This window comes from Lycorma delicatula, chromosome 1 (assembly GCF_047948215.1).
Source record: "Lycorma delicatula isolate Av1 chromosome 1, ASM4794821v1, whole genome shotgun sequence".
NCBI classification, from domain to species: Eukaryota; Metazoa; Arthropoda; class Insecta; order Hemiptera; family Fulgoridae; genus Lycorma; species Lycorma delicatula.
In genome coordinates this window covers 308,596,047-308,617,883 of record NC_134455.1, presented here as the reverse complement: position 1 = coordinate 308,617,883, position 21,837 = coordinate 308,596,047, and the positions used below count along the sequence as shown (strand labels likewise).

At 31.1% G+C, this 21,837-nt stretch overlaps 1 protein-coding gene across 4 annotated transcripts in view; it reads right to left on the bottom strand.

Annotated features, from left to right (window-relative positions):
• Positions 1-21,837, bottom strand: part of Asap (ArfGAP domain of ASAP) — a 142,244-nt gene that overhangs the window by 60,040 nt on the left and 60,367 nt on the right. For all 4 annotated transcript variants that reach the window (XM_075381233.1, XM_075381225.1, XM_075381248.1 and 1 more), the window contains exons 8-13: positions 21,355-21,591; positions 17,475-17,697; positions 11,859-12,039; positions 7,503-7,633; positions 6,408-6,561; positions 4,371-4,496 (exon numbers count right to left, since the gene is read on the bottom strand). In XM_075381233.1, coding sequence (XP_075237348.1) covers positions 4,371-4,496; positions 6,408-6,561; positions 7,503-7,633; positions 11,859-12,039; positions 17,475-17,697; positions 21,355-21,591 — 1,052 coding nt within the window. The remainder of the gene's footprint in view (positions 1-4,370; positions 4,497-6,407; positions 6,562-7,502; positions 7,634-11,858; positions 12,040-17,474; positions 17,698-21,354; positions 21,592-21,837) is intronic.

The following is a 21,837-nucleotide window of genomic DNA, read 5'->3' as shown; positions in this document are numbered from 1 at the left end:
ATAACATCTGCATAACTTTTCTGCTGGGTCATAGGAGGTTCAGTAGCTGGCAAAGGAACAGTCTACTTAACCACAACTTCCTTCCCCTAGACTGGCTTAGAAGCCAATGCCTCAAATCTTTCTGCCAATGCAGACAAAAAAACTTTTAATTCTTTCAACTGTGGAATCAATTTTGAGCTTACATTAGTTGAGGCACTTTTGGGATTCTCTAAAAAGGCCATCAGCTGCACAAACTGCTCACTAAAATCCCTCATCAAAGGCACAAAGTTATCAGGCTTATCTTTTGATTTCAGAAAATCAGTCACATCTTCTTTATCCAGGTGAAAGTCCCTGCCTGACTTTCTTCATCACTAGAGGAAGCTCATGAATTGTCAGTCCTTACCTCAGTGACCTCAACAGCCTTAACCCACTTGGGCTTGGGTTGCATCTTAGATTTGCCTTCCAACATTGCTGCCTGAAGAAATAAAAATCCAATGAAGCTCGCTACCTATTACCTCACTCACACCTTTTAGAGAGTTGTTAGTATTGTACGAGGTGCGAGAAAAGTAATGAGACTGACTTTTTACTTACCAAAGTTTTTATTTTTTCAAACAACAATATTATCCCCTTCAAAGTAGTTCCCTTGGACAGCTATACACCGGTGAAGTTGTTGTTCGCACTCCTGGTAACAGCGCTGGAAGGCTTCAACTGGCTTTTAAAGTCTTTTGAATGCTCTCCAGAGTTCCAAAATGACATCCTTTTAAGACATGTTTCAATTTTGGGAAAAGGAAAAAGTCACAAGGACTCAAATCAGGTGAATAGTTGAGGAACTGTAGGAATGTGTTTTGAGGTCAAAAGTTCTGTGATGGAAATGGCCGTGTGACACGGAGCATTGTCATGATGAAGCATCCACTTGTCTGCCATGTCTCGTCTCACACGAATCACTATTTTCCTGAGCCTTTCAAGGACAACATGGTAAAACACTTGGTTGACAGTTTGTCTTGGAGGAACAAATTCTTTATGCACAATACCCCTACTGTAAAAAAAGCAAATTAGCATGGTTTTGATATTTGATTTGCTCAATCGACATTTTTTTCAATCGAGATGACAGAGTGTGCCACTCTTCGCTTTGCCGCTTTATTTCAGAATTGTACTCAAATATCCAGGATTTATCACACGATTGAAGAATTCTTGGTCATTGTCAATCCTCTCAAGAAGATCAACACACACGTTTCTTCGATTGTCCTTCTGTTCTGTTGTGAGGTTTTTCGGCAACAATTTTGCACAAACCTTTCGCATGTCCAAATTGTCTGTCAAAATTTGATGTATGGTGAAAATGTTTAAATTTAACTGTTCAGTCATCATCCTTATTGTTAAACAACAGTCTGATCTCACAAGAACCCTCACACGCTCAACGTTTTCGTCAGATTTTGAAGTTGAAGGTCTCCCTGAGCAAAGTTGACCTTTAACGTGTTCAAAAAATTATTTGTGTGATTTGTGCCAGCGGAAAACTTGTGCTCTTGATAAGCAATGTTTCCCCCCCTCCATAGGCCTGTTTCAACTTTTCAAAGGTCACACTTGCGGATTCCCCAAATTTAACACAAAACTTGATTGCACAACGTCTAAATTCCGATGCTCCATTTTTGTAACACATAACAAAAACACAACTTCACTGATGGCGCTGTAAAAAATAATGTGTTAGCTGAATGGAGTTGGAACTCGTACTGAGCATGTGGAAGGGATGAACAAACTGGTGTAACACAGACCGGTAGACACAGTGTTGCCAGATCACGCACAGTGTTACCAATCTCATTATATTTCTCACACACCTCGTATATTATATTAGAGTTAAATGGAATTCTGTTGTGGAAATTATGTGAATTATTTAAGAGGGAAATTTTTTTAAATACAGAAAACGTTTTGCCTCACCTATTATTAATTTTAAAAAAACTCTTCCTCAGAATTACCAATAACAGGACCACACTCAAAACTGCTTTTTCACCCAAATTCAAATGTATCCTGTAATGCGTATACATACAATAAAACCATATTTGGATGTGACAATACAACATTGCGCTAATTGTGACCCTTCATTTTCCTTCAGGTTGCTTTAAGCACTGAAGAGTTGAACTGAGAAGAATGTCAATATATAGACGTTTGTATGGCTCTACCTAATGATTTTCATTGCACAGGGGGAGGGAGCTACGCCAACAGCCTATTGTTGACATTTGTACCACAGATGATGACAATGTGATCCCAAAGGGAAAATTTTTGGATTCCAAAGGGGATCCTCAGGTTCATGAATACAAAAGAAAGAGTATTTTTAAAATCAGGCCAGCCAAGTTTCTATCGCTGTCACCAAGCCAAAGGATTTTACGGGGCTTAGTATTCCTTTCCCAACTTCTTTTCTTTGATTTGATGACAATGTCATAACCAACTGAAATCATATCAATTTGACAACTGACAGAAACTACCGCAACCTGGCCAAATATGATATTCTCAAGCAAAATGCAGAGATCTCTGTTGTTCCGAAACAAGATCTCCATAACTCTCTTACGAATGGATCTCCTCCTTCAGTCTCACCACATCAGTTGTCAGTGGCTCGCAGTTGTATGGTAAAGTAAATATTTAAATATGAATAACAGGAAAAATAAAATTAAACAAAGGACCTGCAGTAAAAACTTACTTACAAAAAATTTTCTGTAATTTATGTTTGGAAATCAGGAATGAAACCAGAGTAGTAGAGAGAACCATCCGCCTATTTATGGCATCAACATTAAGAAAAACATTGTTAAAAGGTTAGCTATAGCTAGCTTTTTTTTAATATGGCTTTTTTTTAAATCAATATTTGCTTTTTTTCTAAAAAAAACAATTGGCAGATTTTTGCTGCTTCAAAGTGCAAGAATTATGCTGATTTTTATTTTGCACAAGATGTTTAAGATGCTTCTCTTTAAATAGAAAATCACTGAGACGAGAAATTTCAAAGCAAAAATTTTAATTCTCCAATACAATTAATAAAAATGACAGAACATTACTGGGTGGAAAAATAAAATATTGGAAAGAAGTTTAACTTCAGTGTTTTTGTACAGTTAGGTTATTTTGGTAGTGCAATTATGGTTAAATTTTTACTTATTTTTACAGGCCTATTATTCAATAACATAATTGAAAAACTTTTATTTATAGTATAGCATTTTTAAATACTAGTAATAGTATAGTATTTTTATGTATAATTTTCTTGTAATCCTGTTTGAGATTTTTTTGTAAAAATATCAATAAAAATATTAAAATGTTTGATTTTTAATTAGATTTGGTTATGCTTTGAAATGTAATTAAATTAGAACTTAGTTATCAGAGTTATGTGAGTGGCACTCAGAATTATGGCAAGCTTTTTATATTTTACAAAACAGAAAATTTTATTAATGAAGTGCGAATAATGCAGTAATAATCATTTTCTATTAAAATCATTTTAATAATTTTCTATTCAATGAGAGATTGTCTCATCTTCTGCTATAGAGAAACTGGAACATTTGGTTTCACTATTTACAACCACTTCAATATTGTGAGCCTATCTAGTTCAGATGAAACATTTGTTCTGCTCACTGAAAAATAATTTGTGCTATCTTCTAGGAAGTACTAACCTCCAGCATCAGTTACTGTCAAACAGTAAGTTCAACTAGCCTAGCGCCTAACCTATTACTGTTGGTCATCTGACTTTCCTTGGAACTAAGTATATAAATAAAGGCTACTATATTACAAATATAATAAACCAATATTGCATTAAAAAAGGAAACTTAGCTCTACAAGTATGAATATTAATAACATACATTCCATTCTTTACACTTACTGCTATACGTGACAGACATAAGGTATCCATACTTTTCCATGTATTATACTAGTAATATATTTAGATTGTTAATTTTATTTACTCTAACTTTCTGTTAGTCTTTACAGCTAAGCTCATGCTTATCGAAAACTTAACAGATGAGTTAGCAAGACATAGATTATCTAATTTATGTACCCATTGAAAATTTGGTAACTAATTTAAAGTAAGACACTGCTTAGTTTTAGTTAATTTTAGTGAATTGTATAACAATTGTATGCTGTAGTTTGGGTCAATGAATGGAAATATTTATTAAATAGTTTTTCCCTTTAAATTTTTCATTTAGGGTTGTCTTTACATTTATTGCAACAGATCTGAGAAACCAACAGAATCACTATAATGTGAAGAGCATATTATTTCAATGATACAATAAATCAAATTCATCGCTGAAATTTCTTTACTGTAGAGAACATAAAGAGCTGTTGGAAGCATATGATTAAAACAAAAAATTCTTAACTCCATTGATATTCGTTCTGATTAAGAAATATTGATAAAATAAAAAAATACAAACTCTGACTGTCTCATCAATGATTGTCTCATCATCTGAAAAATCTGTTGATCCTTCATCATGGGAAAGGTTCCAATCAATGTTGATGTTTTCAAAAAGAGACTTTTGACGATCCATCGCATGTCTTAACTACAATCAATAGAAAAATTCATTTCACTAACAGTAAGCATAATAAAAATCTAAACTATGATATCAGCTGAAGCAATAATTTATTATAATCTAATTAATCAATTATAATCTAAAAAAAAAATTAATTATAATCTTAATAAATAATTAATGATTCATTTATTATAATCTTGATATTACACCTTGGACATGCGTTCAACAAACGTTTGTTAAAGATTAGATTAACATAAACAACAGACACATATTTAAAAATTTGATATATTTGGTTACACATACGTAGTTACTGGTTTTGTATATTTTTTTTATGTATGTTTTCTGTATAACAAGTAAGGTTTCTGTGCCATCTATAATACACTACAAAAGATTAATGTGTATATATTGAATAAATGAAAGAAAAAAATACAAACAGCATTGTAGTCCATCATTATACTTTAAATATAGAGTAATATTTAACTATTATAAATTTCAGATCAGAACCATTATTTTAATCTATCATAATTTTTAAGAAAAAACTGAAATAAATGTTAAGAATATAACTGAAATACAAAAACACTTATTTATAATCAATCCTTAATGTGACAAAACTACCACTTTCATGTAACATGCAACATGAATAGCTGAACGCATGGTCACAGGACATTCTATTTGAACAATACTGAAATTATGTAGAAGAATCAGCACTAATACACAGAGGTAATTAAAGAAAGCAAAGGTGTGGTTAATTTCTCAGAAATACCCACTTATATAAAATAAGATATAAACAAACTTCCAAGAAATTATGTACAGTATGTTATGGAAGCCATATTTCATTGTTTACTATAACGAAACTGTTATTCATTGCAAAGAAGGAAAGTTTAAAAGAATAAAATGGCTGTATTAGTTTCTGACAATTATTTTCAGATAATTTTTCAATATAAATATCATCAAATTACATCTGCTGACATAGATTTATAATGTTCGTAGTCATATAAATACATTTTATAAAGTAGTGTAAAATTCAGATACAAATAATATAATAAATTCATTTCAGTTCTGACTAAAATCATGAAGGCTTACAAAAATTTAGTTTACAATTTTAAAAATCACCAAATAATGTTGAAACAATTTTCATATGGATTTTCCTCATTACACACAGATAGTCTACGATATGCAGCAGAAATGCCTCAATACGCCTTTATGCCACACATACGGTTTATGATGCTATAACCAACATCTGTTTATCACACAGTCTAATTAACATTAAAGAACTATAAACATGAACAGTGGAAACATTGCATTACTAGGCATGTAGTGTAGTGTATATCTTCACTTTTATTTTTAACCTCCACAATCACCATTGGGTATTGCTTCAGAGAATGAGATAAATGATGTGTAGTGTGTGAAAATAACATGCCTGACCGGGATTCAAACCCAGGATCTCTGAATGAAAGGCTGAGATGCTACCACTCGTGCCACAGAGGCCGGCGTATATCTTCACTTAAAACACCAACACACATTGTACATTAATCATTACTGCTAACATCAGTTGCTAAATATTAAAATGCATACTTGTGCAAAAGTTTAATCTAAACTTTTAGATCTTGCTTTTTCTTTCGTAGAAATAAAAAAAATTCAATAAATTCAAAAAGAATGAGAATGTTGATAAATGTTTTTTTATGGCATTCTGATATAGAATTAGAAATGATGTTACATATAAGAATTATTGTTGCGTATGTGTAAGTTTAACATTGATCTCATGGGCTTTTGGTGAGAAAATAAAATAACCAAGTGAAAAATCATTAAACCAACATTAAAAAATTATTTTAACTGTAGCTATATATACAGATTCTGTTAGTGGTTTAACAGAAAATTTATATCATTAGATAACAATATTTAGACAGATACTAATTAGACATAATAAATTTGCATAATTACCAATTCTTCACAAGTCCGATGACCTTTCTCCTTTGCAATATCCAGAGCACTCTTATCTAAGGCATTACGAAGAGAAGAATCAGCACCACTGCGTAACAATAACTTCATACATTCTGCTTTGTCATGTATAGCACACAAATGCAGGGCTGTATTGCTGCAAATAAGGAAGTTTAATCAGCTAATAGTGAGTGACTCTACTTTGGTCCATTAGTTTAGAAAATTAGCAAAAGTAAAAAAAAAAATTCATATTTGTAAGGGGAACAGTTAATAATGCATGGACTGTACTACAGATTGTTGTCTATAATTGTGAATAAACAATCTCATAATGAAAAATTCTTATTGTTAATAGGTAAAATTCAAGAATAAAACCAAGTATCAAAAAATGGTAACAGTGAAAGTATTAGACCTTAAAGCTCGGGAGTAAGTACATTAATATTAACTAATACTCACTTTTCACTATCAAAAAAAAAAAAATTGTTTTTTACAAATTTTAATTTAATCTATTTATTTATCTATCTGGTGGACTACATTATCTATGTAGTGGGTGATATGCAGTGACTTGAATAATTTTCTGTGATTCATTATTTTAAAATTCATACAGTGTTTCTGATATTTTTTATCGACATAATAAATTGGTAAGCTGTTTTTACTATTATATTTATAATAATTATATTTTTCCAACAGTGCCATGTTTGAAAAACTTTTTGCTTTGAAACAAATTTAAAGAACTTTACAGAACTAAATAAAAATGATATGTCCATAAAGTTTGATCCTAGTACTAATTTCAACACTTTTTTTGCAAAGTTTGATTGACATCTTCTATACTTACTTGAGTTATAAGGCTACTGGATTTCTCCACTCTTTTTATTGTATAAGATTAGTATAGGTAGTTGAGATACTCAAGATTAAATTAGCCTGTAAATATTTTTTTTTGGAGAAATGGCTATTGTATCTACCTGATTGAAAAAGAAAGATGGGCACAATCATGTCATACAATATTTTGAAAAAGCGAATTTTTGACAAATAAATTTGATGTTTCACTGTGAAACATAAAAAAAAGGTTCACAATAGAAGTATTTTATGTGCATAACATACCTCTCTCCAATTGGATTTGTAGGTTTATCCAATGCTGCTGACGTCATATTCTGCACTAAAAAATCGACTAGGTGTAAAGATGAGCCCATTTCACGAACTACTGCTAAATGAAGAGCTGTTTGTCCATAATCCTAAAAATAATGATTCATGCTGAGCAAATGGTTTGATAAATTAAGTTTCTGTTAATAAATAGATTATTACATTGGATGCAAATAGCAACATTTATTAATAAAAAAATCAAAATTAACATCAAGAAATTACAAGTATTGTAACGTAGCCACTTAACTATTTCAGGCAAGCAAAGTCGTTTGATCCTATAGACACCTCAGTGCAAAATGGAAATTAATCATAAATTACTCTTCAGAAAAAAAATCCTTGAATTACTATTTGTTTCCTATGTCATCAAATCCTTCAATAGTGTCCAGTAATTTATTTATATTTTTCTGATTATTCATTTTGATGAAATAAAGACACTGTAATCTGTCCATATATGGGATTTTATAAACAGTCCAGCTAAAGGTGCGGGCTTATTCTATAAATTTCTATTACACGCAACTTCATAACAGATAAAAAGTTGTTTGAAATTCTTTAATAAAATGGCATCTCTGTTATTTAATCAAATTTATCGCAAAAAAAAATTATAAAAAAAAAGTGCTATCAGTAATGAAAAACTATTTGCATGTCAAAACTCCTATACAACTTTTTTGTATAAAAAATTTCCAAATTACTCTAATTTTCTGTACACACAATTAACAAATTCTTATACATAAGTCATACTTCAAGGTTTATTTTAATACAAATATGAGGAGACACAAGGCTAATAAGCTATATCTAAATAGCCAAATTATTACTAATTTTAAACCATCTGCTTGGATTTACATCTCTAACTCCTATGGATTAATCCAGTGAAATGTAATAGAAACAAATGTTTTCATTTAACTAAGTGCCACAATGACATCTAAAATTAAAAATCCAAAGAATTTTAATATTTAATGAAAACAGGATGCTAGAATTATTAAAAAATTATAAAAAACTGATGCTCAAGAGTAACTTCTATATATTTTTGATTAACTATAATTTATGTCATAGAAAAGAAATGCGTAAAATAACACATTTCTAAGGAAAAATTAACAAGAACTCAAAAGAGAAGTATACTGAAAAATTAAATATTACTAATAGATTAAACTAGGAACAATGACAATCTAACTCAAGTAGGATTGTAATTACAAAATGTAAAAAGAATTTCAAACAATGAACATGTAATTTAAACCAATAGCACCAAGTCACATAAAGCATAATATAAAAAATGAATCTCTGCCTTCTAATGACAGTATATTTTACACAAAGCATGACTTTTACACATTAAAAACTAAATAAACCATGTCTCTAATAAGGCCTAGTGACATAACATACACAAAATGACGATATAACTAATGATGGGAAATCCAGACAGAATAAAGCTGTGGGAGTCTATGGATATTCATCAAATTGAAATAAAACTACCAAAATTCCAAACATCATCTCACAATTGCTAAGAGTCTTAAACAATAATTAAAATATCTTTAAGAAAATCATGTCTTTCAGGTAAGGTACAGGACCTGTGTCTAATTATTCTTCATTATAACTGGACAAGTAATAGTTATCAACTTGTCTGGGATGCACCAGGACCCTGATTCAAAAACACTTAAAGATGTGGCAAATTTTAACTAAATTAAATGGCTATTTCATAAATGTTCTACATTTTTTGGTGTTTACTTAATGGAGTACTGCCTCAGAACTGTTTAGCAATAAGATGAGGATGATCATCTGTAAGACTGTAATTATTAGCAAGGCAATATAACTGCCTATAACTGGGTCTTGTATTGGTTCAATTTTGTAAACTACAACAGACTTCTGACTTCTTCACTAAAAAGCTGGATGTAGAAACCTTTAAAAGCTCACACAACTACTGAACAAATTTAAACAATGCAACCTCGCATTTAGCAAAAGTATTGGTGAAAAGATATCAATATTAATGTCACTAGTACATGGATTGAAAACAAAGTCTAAAATACATTAGACTATTTTTAATCCTGACAAAACGGGACTTTTTTTTTACAGTGATACAAGATAATATACTATAGTTTAATGGTAATTACAACATACAAGAAAAATTGTCAAAAAAAAGACTAACTGTTCTAGTTTTGGCCAATAGATAGGAACGGAGAAATAGTAGTTATTATTAGTGAAAAGCAACTAAAAAAGAAGTGTTTTAAAAAAGTTGTTATCTAAGAAACATCTAAACAATAAACTCTCTGTGGATGACCTGATCTTCAAAGATAAAATACAAAATTATATAGTGAATTAAAAAAAAAATTAGAAAATATCTTCACTTATGGATAACTGTGCAGCACATCTGGATATCTAAGGTCTTGCACAAATTAGAATTATCTTTTTACCTGTCAGCACTACAAGTGTAGTGCAACCAATGAATCAGTGTTATTAAATGCCTTAAAAAGGTATTATAGAAGAGAAATTTTGCTTTGTCTCATTAAAAAAAAAAAACAATGAAGTAAAAATTGTAAATTACAGTTGATGTTTTTTTTTTTTAATATTTTATGCAAATTTAAGTGTTTAATGACACATGTAGTCTACTGTTCAATATCTGTTTGATAAATACTACTCAGCAAATACCCTGTTAGTTTGCATCTCTTTATTTAAAAAAAAATTAAATTTTCCTAGTTACATTTATTTTTCAGAGAGAAATAATCCAAAATTAAAAATTATATATTTTTTTTAATTTTAAAATGTAATGTGTATCATGACTTAACAAAATATCTCTGTAATGGAAAAATATTGTGACCTATATAATTCATTACGGGGCAAGAAGTTAAAAATACAGATTTCTTCACATACGGTTTTCAGTACAAGTAATCTACACTAAACATACACCAATAATTTACAAGAGAATATCTCTAAAGTAAATACAGTTTTATTGTAAAAAAATTTATTCTGAAAACTTTATATATATTTTTTATTTCTCTTAAACTATATACCTTATACAACTTCACTATATAATCACCAAATCAATTACGACATTTATCACTGCAATATACCAGTTTCAATATAGCCTCGTCGCATTCTTCTGCTGCCACTCCATTAGCCACTGATTAACAGCATTTTTAAGTTCATCATTATGCGAATTGCTTACCAAAAATTCTTTCAATTTCCCAAACAAATGGAAATCAGATCAGAAGGAGCTAAGTACAGACTAAATGGTGGGTGATCGTAAACTTCCCATCCAATTGTTCTCAGTAAATCATGTGTTGGATCCGCAACATGTGGACGTGCATTATCATGCAGCAGGACGATGCCATTAGTCAGCCGTCCATGTTGAATGGCATGCTGTAACTTATGTAGAATTTTGCAGTAGGCTTCTGCACTTATTTATTCCAAATGGCAGAAAAATCAAAAAATCAATCAGCAGGAAGCCAAACTAATCCAAAAAAACTGTTGCCATAAGTTTGCGTCCAAATGGCTGTGGCTTGACCTTTGTTGGTCTGGTTTGTGGTTGAGGATGATGCCATTCACTTGAAATCTCTCTGGTGTATAATATTAAATCCATGTTTCATTGCCGGTAACGATTAAATTAAGGAACTCATCACCTTTATCTGTGTAGCGATACAAAAATTCCAAAGCAGATCCCATTTGGATTTTTTTGTGAAATCCAGTTAAGACGTATGGCACCCAACATGCACAAACATTTCTGAAGCCTAAATGATCATGAACAATGCGATCAATAACAGCTCTTGAAACATCAGGAAAAAGAAGGGCCAGGTCGGAAATCATTGAGCGACGATCTTTTCTGATGTCATCACTAAAGCCTTTCAACTAGTTCTTGGTGATTATCAAGGGCCTCCCCAAACATTCTTTATCATGAACATTAATTCTGTAATTTCTAAACCTTTCACACCATTTTTGGACATTACATTATCACCATTACATTCATCACATTTTCATTCAATACATTATCACCGTACACAGCAACCAACTGCCTATGAATTTCAGCCAGCTTAACGTTTTGATGGTTTAAAAAATGTATGACTCTATGTATTTTACTGATGGCAGCAACATCAATTTTCCTATTCATTTTAAAATGTAATAACTCACATATAATTAAAGACACTACAACGTGACAATGCAGTGTGCATATTACTAGCGTGGCCATGAATGACACAGGTTCATCAACCTTAAGGAGGGAAATTTCCCAGTGGTCTTTACTTTAGAGGTATCTGTTGTAGTATAATACACAGTTCAAAATCTTCACTTGTTTTGTTAACAATTAAATAAAATGTAATTTATTAAAGCATAACTTACAGATGATGGCAAAGGAGCACCAAGATCAACACCTTCAGCAAATACTTGCAAAAGATGATAAAGGTTTTTGTTATTGACTGCATGGTCAAGATCACTCAAGAGTTCATGTTCATCAGCACATGTTTGTAAAGCGTATTTTTTATCTACATATTTAGCTCTGATGAAATCATATCGCTCTTCCCTAAAATAAAGAACAACAAACTTAATTAAAAAAAATTATCTGTAAATTTAATGGTTAAATAAAAGTTATTAACAAATGAAGCTCTCTTACAGAATATTTTTATATAGATACAGTGATTATTATAATCTACAGGGTGATTCAAAGAAACGGGAAATTAAAAAAATTAAATAACGTTAATGAAAAATTTTTTTTAGAAAATGAATTTTATTTCATGTAATTGTACAAATGTTGCCATTTTAGGATACATACATTTTAGTTTATTTTTTAAAGATGACATCTTCCAGGTGACCTCCTCTTCTACGTAAACACTCACAAAGTCTTCGTTTTCTACGTAAACACTCATGAAGTCTTCGTTAAATGGCTTGACGCAACATCTCAACTGGAATTTCTGCAATTGCTTCTCGGATCTTTGCCTTCAGTTCTTCCGTTGTAGCAGGTCTACTGTGGAACACTTTGCTTTTAAGGTGACCCCACAAAAAGTAATTCCAAGCTGAGAGATCAGGCGATCTGGGAGGCCATCTAATGTCACCATTTCGTGAAATGACACGTTGTCCAAACAATCGACGTACAGCTGCCATTGACATACGTGCAGTATGTGACGCTGCTCCGTCTTGTTGAAACCAGGCTGTGTTAAGAATTGGTGGAAATCTCTGGTGGAGATTTCCACCAATTCTTTGTTAAGTTTTGTGAGATACGAATGCGATAGGGACAAATCAATGAAACAACATATGTTGTTTGCACATCAATACCTGGTTATGCAACAGGAAAATGTCTTTTTGATGTTTTTTATGAAGGTACTAAAAACTATAACATAGATTGGACAAAATGTATTGAAGTATGTAGTGATGGGGTGCAAAGGCGATAACAGGAAAGAACAGTGGACTTCTGAAAAAATTAAAAGACTCTTATACCAAGGGTGAAATGGACAAACTGCTTCCTTCACAGACATCTTGTCACAAAAAATAAGCTGGAAAACAAATTTTTTGTAATGCTTTAAAAAAATGTTTAATTTTATTAAAAGTCAACCATTACAGAATAGGCAGTTTGATAAGCTATGTGATGAAATGGGAGAAAAGAAAAAAATCTCTTCTTTTCCATTCAGAAGTCAGATGATTATCATGAGGGAAGTTTTAACCTGGTTATGGAATTGTGAGATGAAAAAAGTAATAGTTTTTCAGGATAAACAAATGCCATTATGAGTGGTTTTACAGAATGAGTATATGCTGCTGTTGACTTACTTGGTGACTGTATTTTTTAATTTAAATGACTTCAATATGAATTTACAAGGACATAATAAAAACATTTTATTAATGATAAAAAAAGTTCATGTTTTCATAAAGAAGTTTGATATTTGGATTATTTGCCCTCAAAGCAAACATTTTATTTTTTTACTCACTTAATATCTTTCCACTCCCTTCTGATTATAATGAGAAAAATTTTGATGAAAAAACACTATTACCCATCATAATTTAGATAGCATGAAAATTCATTTGTGTGAGCTAAAAATTCAGTTGCCAGAGTATTTCCTAGATTATAAAAATGATTTCTTGAACAGATGGGCAATGAATCCATTTACTGAATTGCAGCTGCTAAGTTATCGGTTGAGATTCACAACCAGCTCATAAAAATGTCTGCCGATAAAATGTTATAACTACAATTTATATCTGAAGATTTAGATTTGTTTTGGTTTGCTTGTCACAGAAGTATTAAAAATATTAATCCATTTCGTAACATCTTACCTCTTTAAAAAGGGCTTTTTACTTCCTTGTATGAAGTAAAGCAAGTATTGTGATCGTGAAAAATTTTGGTTTTTGGATTTCAATGGAAATATCCATTCTGACCATCCCTGAATCCATTTTGACTAGTTTTGGCGTGATGTCTGTACATACGAATGTATCTCACATAAATCAAAAACGATCAACCATAAGGATGTTGAAATTTTGGATTTAGGACAGTTACAACATCTAGTTGTGCATCTGCCTTTTTGATTGCAATCGACTGGACCAAAAGTATCCAACAAATTAATTTTGGATTTTTAATTAACTGTAGTAATAAGCCCTCATTGAGAGCTTTTCAACAGTATACCGTAAGTGGTACTTATTTTCAGTGGTTCTAGAGTTATAGCCAAATAAAATTTTAATTAATGAAATATTTGAATCTTACAAAGGGAAGGCACATCAGTTCAAATCTGACTTCATCTTCTTTTTTTTAAATTTAAATATATTGATTTATTAATAATTATTAACCTTTGACTGCAAAAAAAATTACAATAAATAATAATTCAATAATAACAATAAAAAAAATGAAAAAATATCATTAGTTATTATTAATGAAATAAAATTTTATATACTTTTCATTTAAAAAAATGCAATATGTAATTTAATAGGCGTACAAGAAAGTCATGTGGTATCCACATCAGATTTTTGTATTTGGTTGCACTAAAAACTAAATGTAGGAATTGTCTTTTATCACCTGAAAACAATTTGCTTTTGTATGTTTATAACATAGATCCGCACATGGAGAAATTTTAAATCACAGACAAGTGCAACCATCACATTAATTTATTTTCTTTACATGTGTGATTATAAATGTAAGTAAAATTTTTTAAATCAATGATTTTTTTGTCACAAATAATTTCATTATTGTTTATATGTAAATTTGTTGGTTAATTTCGCAATCCCCCTTTTATATCATCACAACCCCCAGTTTGAGAAAAGAAGAAAAACTGTAATAAATAAAACAGATAATTGAGAAAGCAGAGTGTAGACTATATGTTAAGGTTAAAGGATAAGCTTAAAACAGAATATCATCTAACCACACCAACTGACTCATGTCATCAAACCCCAACTGACCTGAGCCCTGCGGGTCAGGTTCTGACTAGACAAGCCAGCTAGTATCTTTATAATTACAATAATGGTAAATGGGGTTTATAACCATTCAATCAACTTATTGAACTGTGTTATATAACAAATTCTTTTCTACTTGCCTTAACTTGTTTTAAAATCAAAACACATTCGCTGCAGCAGATAAAATAGGAAACCTTACCACCTTGCTACATGGGCAACCATGATGCTTTATAATAACCTATTATGTGTTATGGCACATACTGCCCCCATCCTGAGGTTTTGTACTGTGCGTGTAGTTCTTATACGGATTTACTCTATGTGCTGAATTCTTTGGCTTTGCATTTTCGTTTGGTATACATTTGTGCCATACCGCAAATCACATTGTTTTTTAATCTCATTCTGACAATTTTATTTCCTTTTCATATATTTTTATCATAAGTTGTTCAATAAATTATTCAATAAAACATTCATAATATTACTTAATCTTATAAATCCTGGTTTTTATTTATAAATTAGGTTAATTATGTCACCTAATCCATTGCTCACTGTTTTGATTTGTCATTTTATTATTCCTAAATGAAAAATATATGCTGAACTATTTTTCTTTAAAAAACATCCATTCAAATGTATACTTTAATAATACAAAGACTGGACGAAACATAAAATTTATTTCCAGATAATTGGGTCTGAATCGCTTCACATAAAACGTTTACACGCTTACTTATAAACATTATCCAAATTATTAAATAATTAATGAATGTAAATATAAAGGTCATTTTTCAATATTGTTATTTTGTGATGATGTCACTATGAAAAAAGCTTTTTTAAATTCATAAATATCAAATGCTATTTTATCATTTATATAGTCTGAAATTCTTAATTCTATTTTTTAACTTTATTAAATTAATACTATAAAAGCATTATATACAATTATAAATTATAATAAAAAAAATTTTTACAGAAAATTTTTCATATTTTAATAAAAGAAATGATGCTGCTATGGAACAATCCAGCAAAATTACCCCTAATAATTATTATGAATAGATACTAAATAATATTTATAAAAAACTGTTTCAACTAGACTTAGTTCTGTTTTCTGAGAGATATCACAGGCTATAAAATCATTTTAAAAAATATTTTTAGTTATAAAGAGAAATAAAATATGTATTACATATGGCACATTACATGCCATAACGCACAGTCATCAAGTATAATATGGCAACAATGAGGCTCAAACAGCACAAGAGTTAAGTTAAATAACTTACCGTTTAGCACTGTACTGGAATTATGCAAATGACTACAAGCACACAGCAACTGCCTATCGTGGCACATACATGCCCCATACCATAGCAAACATGCTAGTAAATAAGTTAATCATTTTAACATAACTTCCTGATTTTTAACTTTCATCTTCAGACAAATGAATCTACATAAAGTTCATTACAGATAGCCTTAAAAATAATTTGTTCAACTATTGTAAATTAAGAGCATGTTTATGTATTTGATTGATTTCTATACATACGAGGTCTGTAAATAAAGTAATGAGACTGGTTCAGAAAAATGTTTTATTTACAATCCAATTATACATGGACCCTATCACCTTCAAAATAGTTCCCTTGGAAAGCCACGCAATGCTTCAAATGGTTTTCCCACTCTTCGTAGCAGTGTTGGAACTCAGAAACTGGAATATCCTTCAGATGGTCAGTTACATTTTTTTAAATGTTTTCTTCTGTTCCAAAATGGTGTCCTTTGAGGTGTTTTTTAAAGATGAGAATAGGAGAAAGTCGCAGGGACTCAGATCAGGTGAATAAGGTGGTTGAGGAACTACAGGAATGTTTTTCTTTGCAAAAAACTCATTAATTGAGAGTGCAGTGTGACAAGGTGCCTTGTCTTGATGCAGCATCCATTTGTCTTTGATGGCTGATCTCATGTGGGCAACTCTTTTCCGCAGTAGTCTTTCAAGAATCTCTTGGTAAACATATTGATTTACAGTCTATCCTATAGGCAAAAACTCCTTATGGACAATGCCAATACTATCGAAGAAACAAATTAGCATGGTTTTGATTTGATTTCACGATACTGCATCATGATAATGCACCTTGTCACACTGCACTCACAATTAATGAGTTTTTGGCAAAGAAAAACATTCCTGTAGTTCCTCAGCCACCTTATTCACTTGACATGAGATCCTGCGACATTTTCCGGTTCTTGACTTTAAAAAAAAACACCTCAAAGAATACCACTTTGGAAGAGTAGAAAACATAAAAAAAATTTTAACCGACCATCTGAAGGACATTCCAATTTCTGAGTTCTAACACTGCTATGAAGAGTGGGAAAACCGTTAGAAGCGTTGCGTGGATTCCCAAGGGAACTGTTTTACAGGTGATTGAGAGAGAGGGTCCATGTATAATCTGGATTGTAAATAAAATTTTTTTCTGAACCCGTCTCATTGTTTTATTTACAGTATTGTATATTTTATATTTTTCTAACATGAAAATAATTAAGGTATAATTTAGATTATTTGTTACAAAATTATCTTTTAATTACAAATTTTAAATAAAGTAAATAACATTAATTCAGTCTACTTACATGGAACTTGAAGGATTAGGTTTACTTGATGCATGAAGTGTTGCCTCCATAATATCATTAAAGCCTTGATTTGTCATGTGCCTTGCTAATAATAACTGTGAGGTACCTATATTATCAAGTGTTAATGATTGTATCCTAGAGATGTGCACTCCCAGATCACGGTGGATACCTGAACACTCAATGCAAACTACTACACCAAAGTTAATACACAGCCAAGTTGTATCTAGAAGAACAAAAAAATTTCAGAAACATAACTCTACTCAAGATAAAACTGAAAATTTACTAATGAAAGTAAATGTTTATATATATTGTTTTATTTCACCAATTTTTATATAATGATACTTTTTCTTAAGATTTATGACAATAAAATGAGCCCAATGTTGAAAAATCTTTTACACTGCATTTTATCATAAAAGCACTCGCTTATTATTTTTATATTACAAATACCATAAAACTAATAAAAAAAATGGAATTTTCATACTGTATTTATGATCATGAGATGAACTGTATAAATTAAGCATGTATGTATGAATGAATATGTGCATGTTACACGCCTTAATATGATAACTAGTTAAACATTAACTGTGACATAGTTATTTAAGATCAAACCAGATCCTCATTATGGTACCATTCATTAAGATAATATTACTAATTGTTGATGCAATAATCAAGTAAAATGTACAAGAGCATCAAAGAATTGTTAAATTATGTTTGTTCAGAAATTAAGTATAATTTAAATTAAAAAGGTCTTTAAAGTTTTAATTTTTTTTTAATCAGATCACGTGTATATTATATAACATATAGTTTCACTATTATCAAAACATTCATTATAATAGTATTCAGTTACTATATTTCCTCATCTGACTGAACAGAAGAGAGTGTAGAAAATAATTTTTAAGAAGCAGCATAAGTGAATCCATGAATGAGTACATAAATATCTTGTTTTGGATTGCACAAAGGGTTTTGTCCAGGTTCTACAGAAGGAGGAAAATTTACTGTTGCATCCAGTAGAAACTCATTTAAGTTCCAAAAAAATTACATATATATGATTTTTGTCTGCATGAATTTATATTTTTTTGTTTAATGAAGTGTGCCACTACACCACTGATTACTGCTTTGATTGTGGAATAAAGTAGGATTCTAGGTATCATCATAGTGACAACAAGGCTCACATCTTTCTATACCACACAACAAAGGTAGTTGTGCTGTCAGTTCATTAGCTCTTATCATCCTCAGAGATCTCTGATGGCCAACATGGACGATTTCTAACATTCTAAGTAATCTAACACAACTTCAAGGACAGGAGTTCTTAAAATTTGCAGTAATCTCAAGGAAACCAATGAATTATTAATTGTCAGTCTAAAGTTTTTAAGTTAATATTAGCAAATCTGACCACAGACTACCATGATTGCATAATTAAGGCTTTGCATCTCATGCATAGTTCTCACTAAGTCTATCGATTGCTGGTCCATTTCCAAACCAATCTGGTACTCATGGCATCTTCTATGAAGACTGCAGAACTGATAATGAATCTTCTGCATATGCAGTTAACACATATCTTATATTAGAAGACCAAATAATACTCCTTTTTTTTACCTGGTTGACTATTACCTTAATTCCATACATTTTAAACACAAAAAACAGTTTATTTAATGTTTTTCATGGGAATAAAGAAACATAATATTAATGAAAAATTTAAATGTAAAAATCAGATGGCTTTACAAGTAACTAAATCTTATCTTACACTGATGACTTTTTTTCTTGCTGGAAAAATTTGTCAATATTACACATACATATATACCTACACTGCAAATAAGCATTATACTGTGGCAAGTATCCCTATCAATTACAATTATCGTAATTTATTTACTAACAAACTAACGTTAAATAACAATAAACATAAAACATGAAGAAAAAAAAACTGAAATTCTATGTAGTACAGATAGATGCAGTTTTCCTTCTATGGATGCAAAAACGTATGTGTGAGTTCTACCATGTTCAAAAACAGTTGTATGCACCTTCACGTCCAGTTGTTCATCCGCAGTAGCATATCAGAAGTGATCATTTCAAATTCTGACCGAACAGCATTTTGGAGCTACTCATTATTGACATATCTGTGTTTTCAGATATTTTCTTTTCCAAAACCCCGGAGTGCATTGTCAGATGTGGTGAGGTCAGGGCTTCTTGCTGGCCAAAGCAATGAGCCGATCTCTTCTTATCCATGTCTGATCCAGAGATTTGGAAAAATTTCATTAAAGCGTTTGCAAACATTCAAAAAGCAAAATGTGTTGCTGGAGCACCAATCTTGTTGAAAAGTAATGATGTCAGTGATCTCTTCTTCAGTTAATTCTGGAAGCAACCACTCATTGATCATTCTCAGATAACAATGTTGATTATCTGTGCCATCGAAAAAAATAAGGACCAAGGAGATGTTCAGCTGTCATCCCAGCCCAAATCATAACATAAAGCAGATGGTGTTTGATTTCCTCAAAAAGGTGAGGATTGGCTATCAACAACAAAAAAAATTTTTAATAAGAAAGCTTCAATAAATTGCACACTTGTCTGATAACATGACATTTTTTTATCGTTTGCTCTCGGAGAGTGTTCAAACAATTACTGATATACTTAAACATGTTCAAGGTTATTGTCCCTCAACTCATTAACTGTGGCTGGATGAAAACGTTTAATTTTTAAGTCCTTCCACACATGGTCTCGCATTGTCAATCTTGGAATGCCTAACTTTGCAGAATGTATGCACTGATTTCATTGGTGATCGTTGAATCGATGCCTCCAAAGCAGCACATGTCCAGCAAAACTGCTCAGCTTCCCACTGTGACACATAAAGAACACTTCCCATAGCAAAAGCCGCCTTCTCCCATGTCAGTAATGTTTGGCATGATGGTGATGATCTCCCAAAATGTAGAGGTCATTCATAAAGTTCTCCAACGTTTTACCAGTGTGTGGATGTTTATGGATCCACACACAAGCTAACAAATGCTCTTCCACAGTAAAAGCGCTATTGTTTCACACTCAACTACAACTAAGGTCATCCCACCACAAATGAACAAACTAGACAATCCTCACTATGGCTTATCCTCCCCACCTTTTCCAGCAACAGTGAGCAATATCAGCAGTAGAGCCCAATTAAGCTGGATTTATTACAATCCACATAGAAACATTCATAGTCTCATAGTCATATGAATATGAAACATCATTGCTGTTGTCAATTACAAAACATTAAATAATTCACTTCCAAGCAAAGATATGGGTTATTACTCTACTATTTTAGTTATCTTTTTTTTTTGGAAATAAGAATTTCAATGTGACTAGTGAGAAATTTTGACAACATATGTTACGCACAGTTAAAAATGACATTGTATCTGAGACCATATATATCACGTAGTCAATATGACTGCCAGTCATATTAGTCATCTACAATTTGACAGCTTTGCAGCACAATATTCACAATCAGTATTTACTTTCCACTTCTATTAAATTCTGATTGGCTACCATTAATTAGCTATGGTCATGATCAGATATACAACATAAAACTATGACTTTTTTGGTATCTATAAATAGGAAATAAGCCTAAAGGAATCTTAAGGGTGTCAGTGAACAAGCCTATAGGTATATTTTCCATCCAATTAAGCCCCAATACGGAATAGATCCACGGGGATGTTGTCTACCAGACATCCCAATATAGTAGTCAACAATTTCAAGACAAGTTGATTACTGATCTAAATGTTATCATAAAAACTTTTGCAATAAAATAATAAAAATAAAAGCAATAAAATATGCATAATAATGCATATTTATTGCTTTTATTGCTTTTTACAAAAGAAAGAAACTGTGATATCTACATATAAAAATTATTATATACCATTTTGTGAATTGCAATCGCAACATCTATCATTGCTAGGTAGCCTCTGGACGTGCCTAATAATGGCTTGCTGAAGTTCTAACAACGATGGATTTCCTCCTCCAGCACCTCCACCTGCTGCTCTACCACTATCATCAAATGCTCTCAAAAGAGCTCCTTCTTTACAGTTTACCAATACTGACATCCATGCTCTCTGGTCATTCTCATCTTCTGCTTGAAAATGGTAGGTCCGATTATCTAAACAAAAATAAAAAAAATTTATCAGGCAATTAATACATTATCCATATTAACAATAAACAAAATGTTAAAAGTAATCATAAAAAAGTGTATAAAGTCAATGTATAAACTAAAAACTTTTATAACAAAAAAAAATCTTATTCAGAAATGAAAAATCAAGATACTATAATACCATGTTAAAACCAGAAGAATTATATGCTTCTTCCTATGCAAACTCTATAAAGGTTCAGTAGAAAAAAATATTAA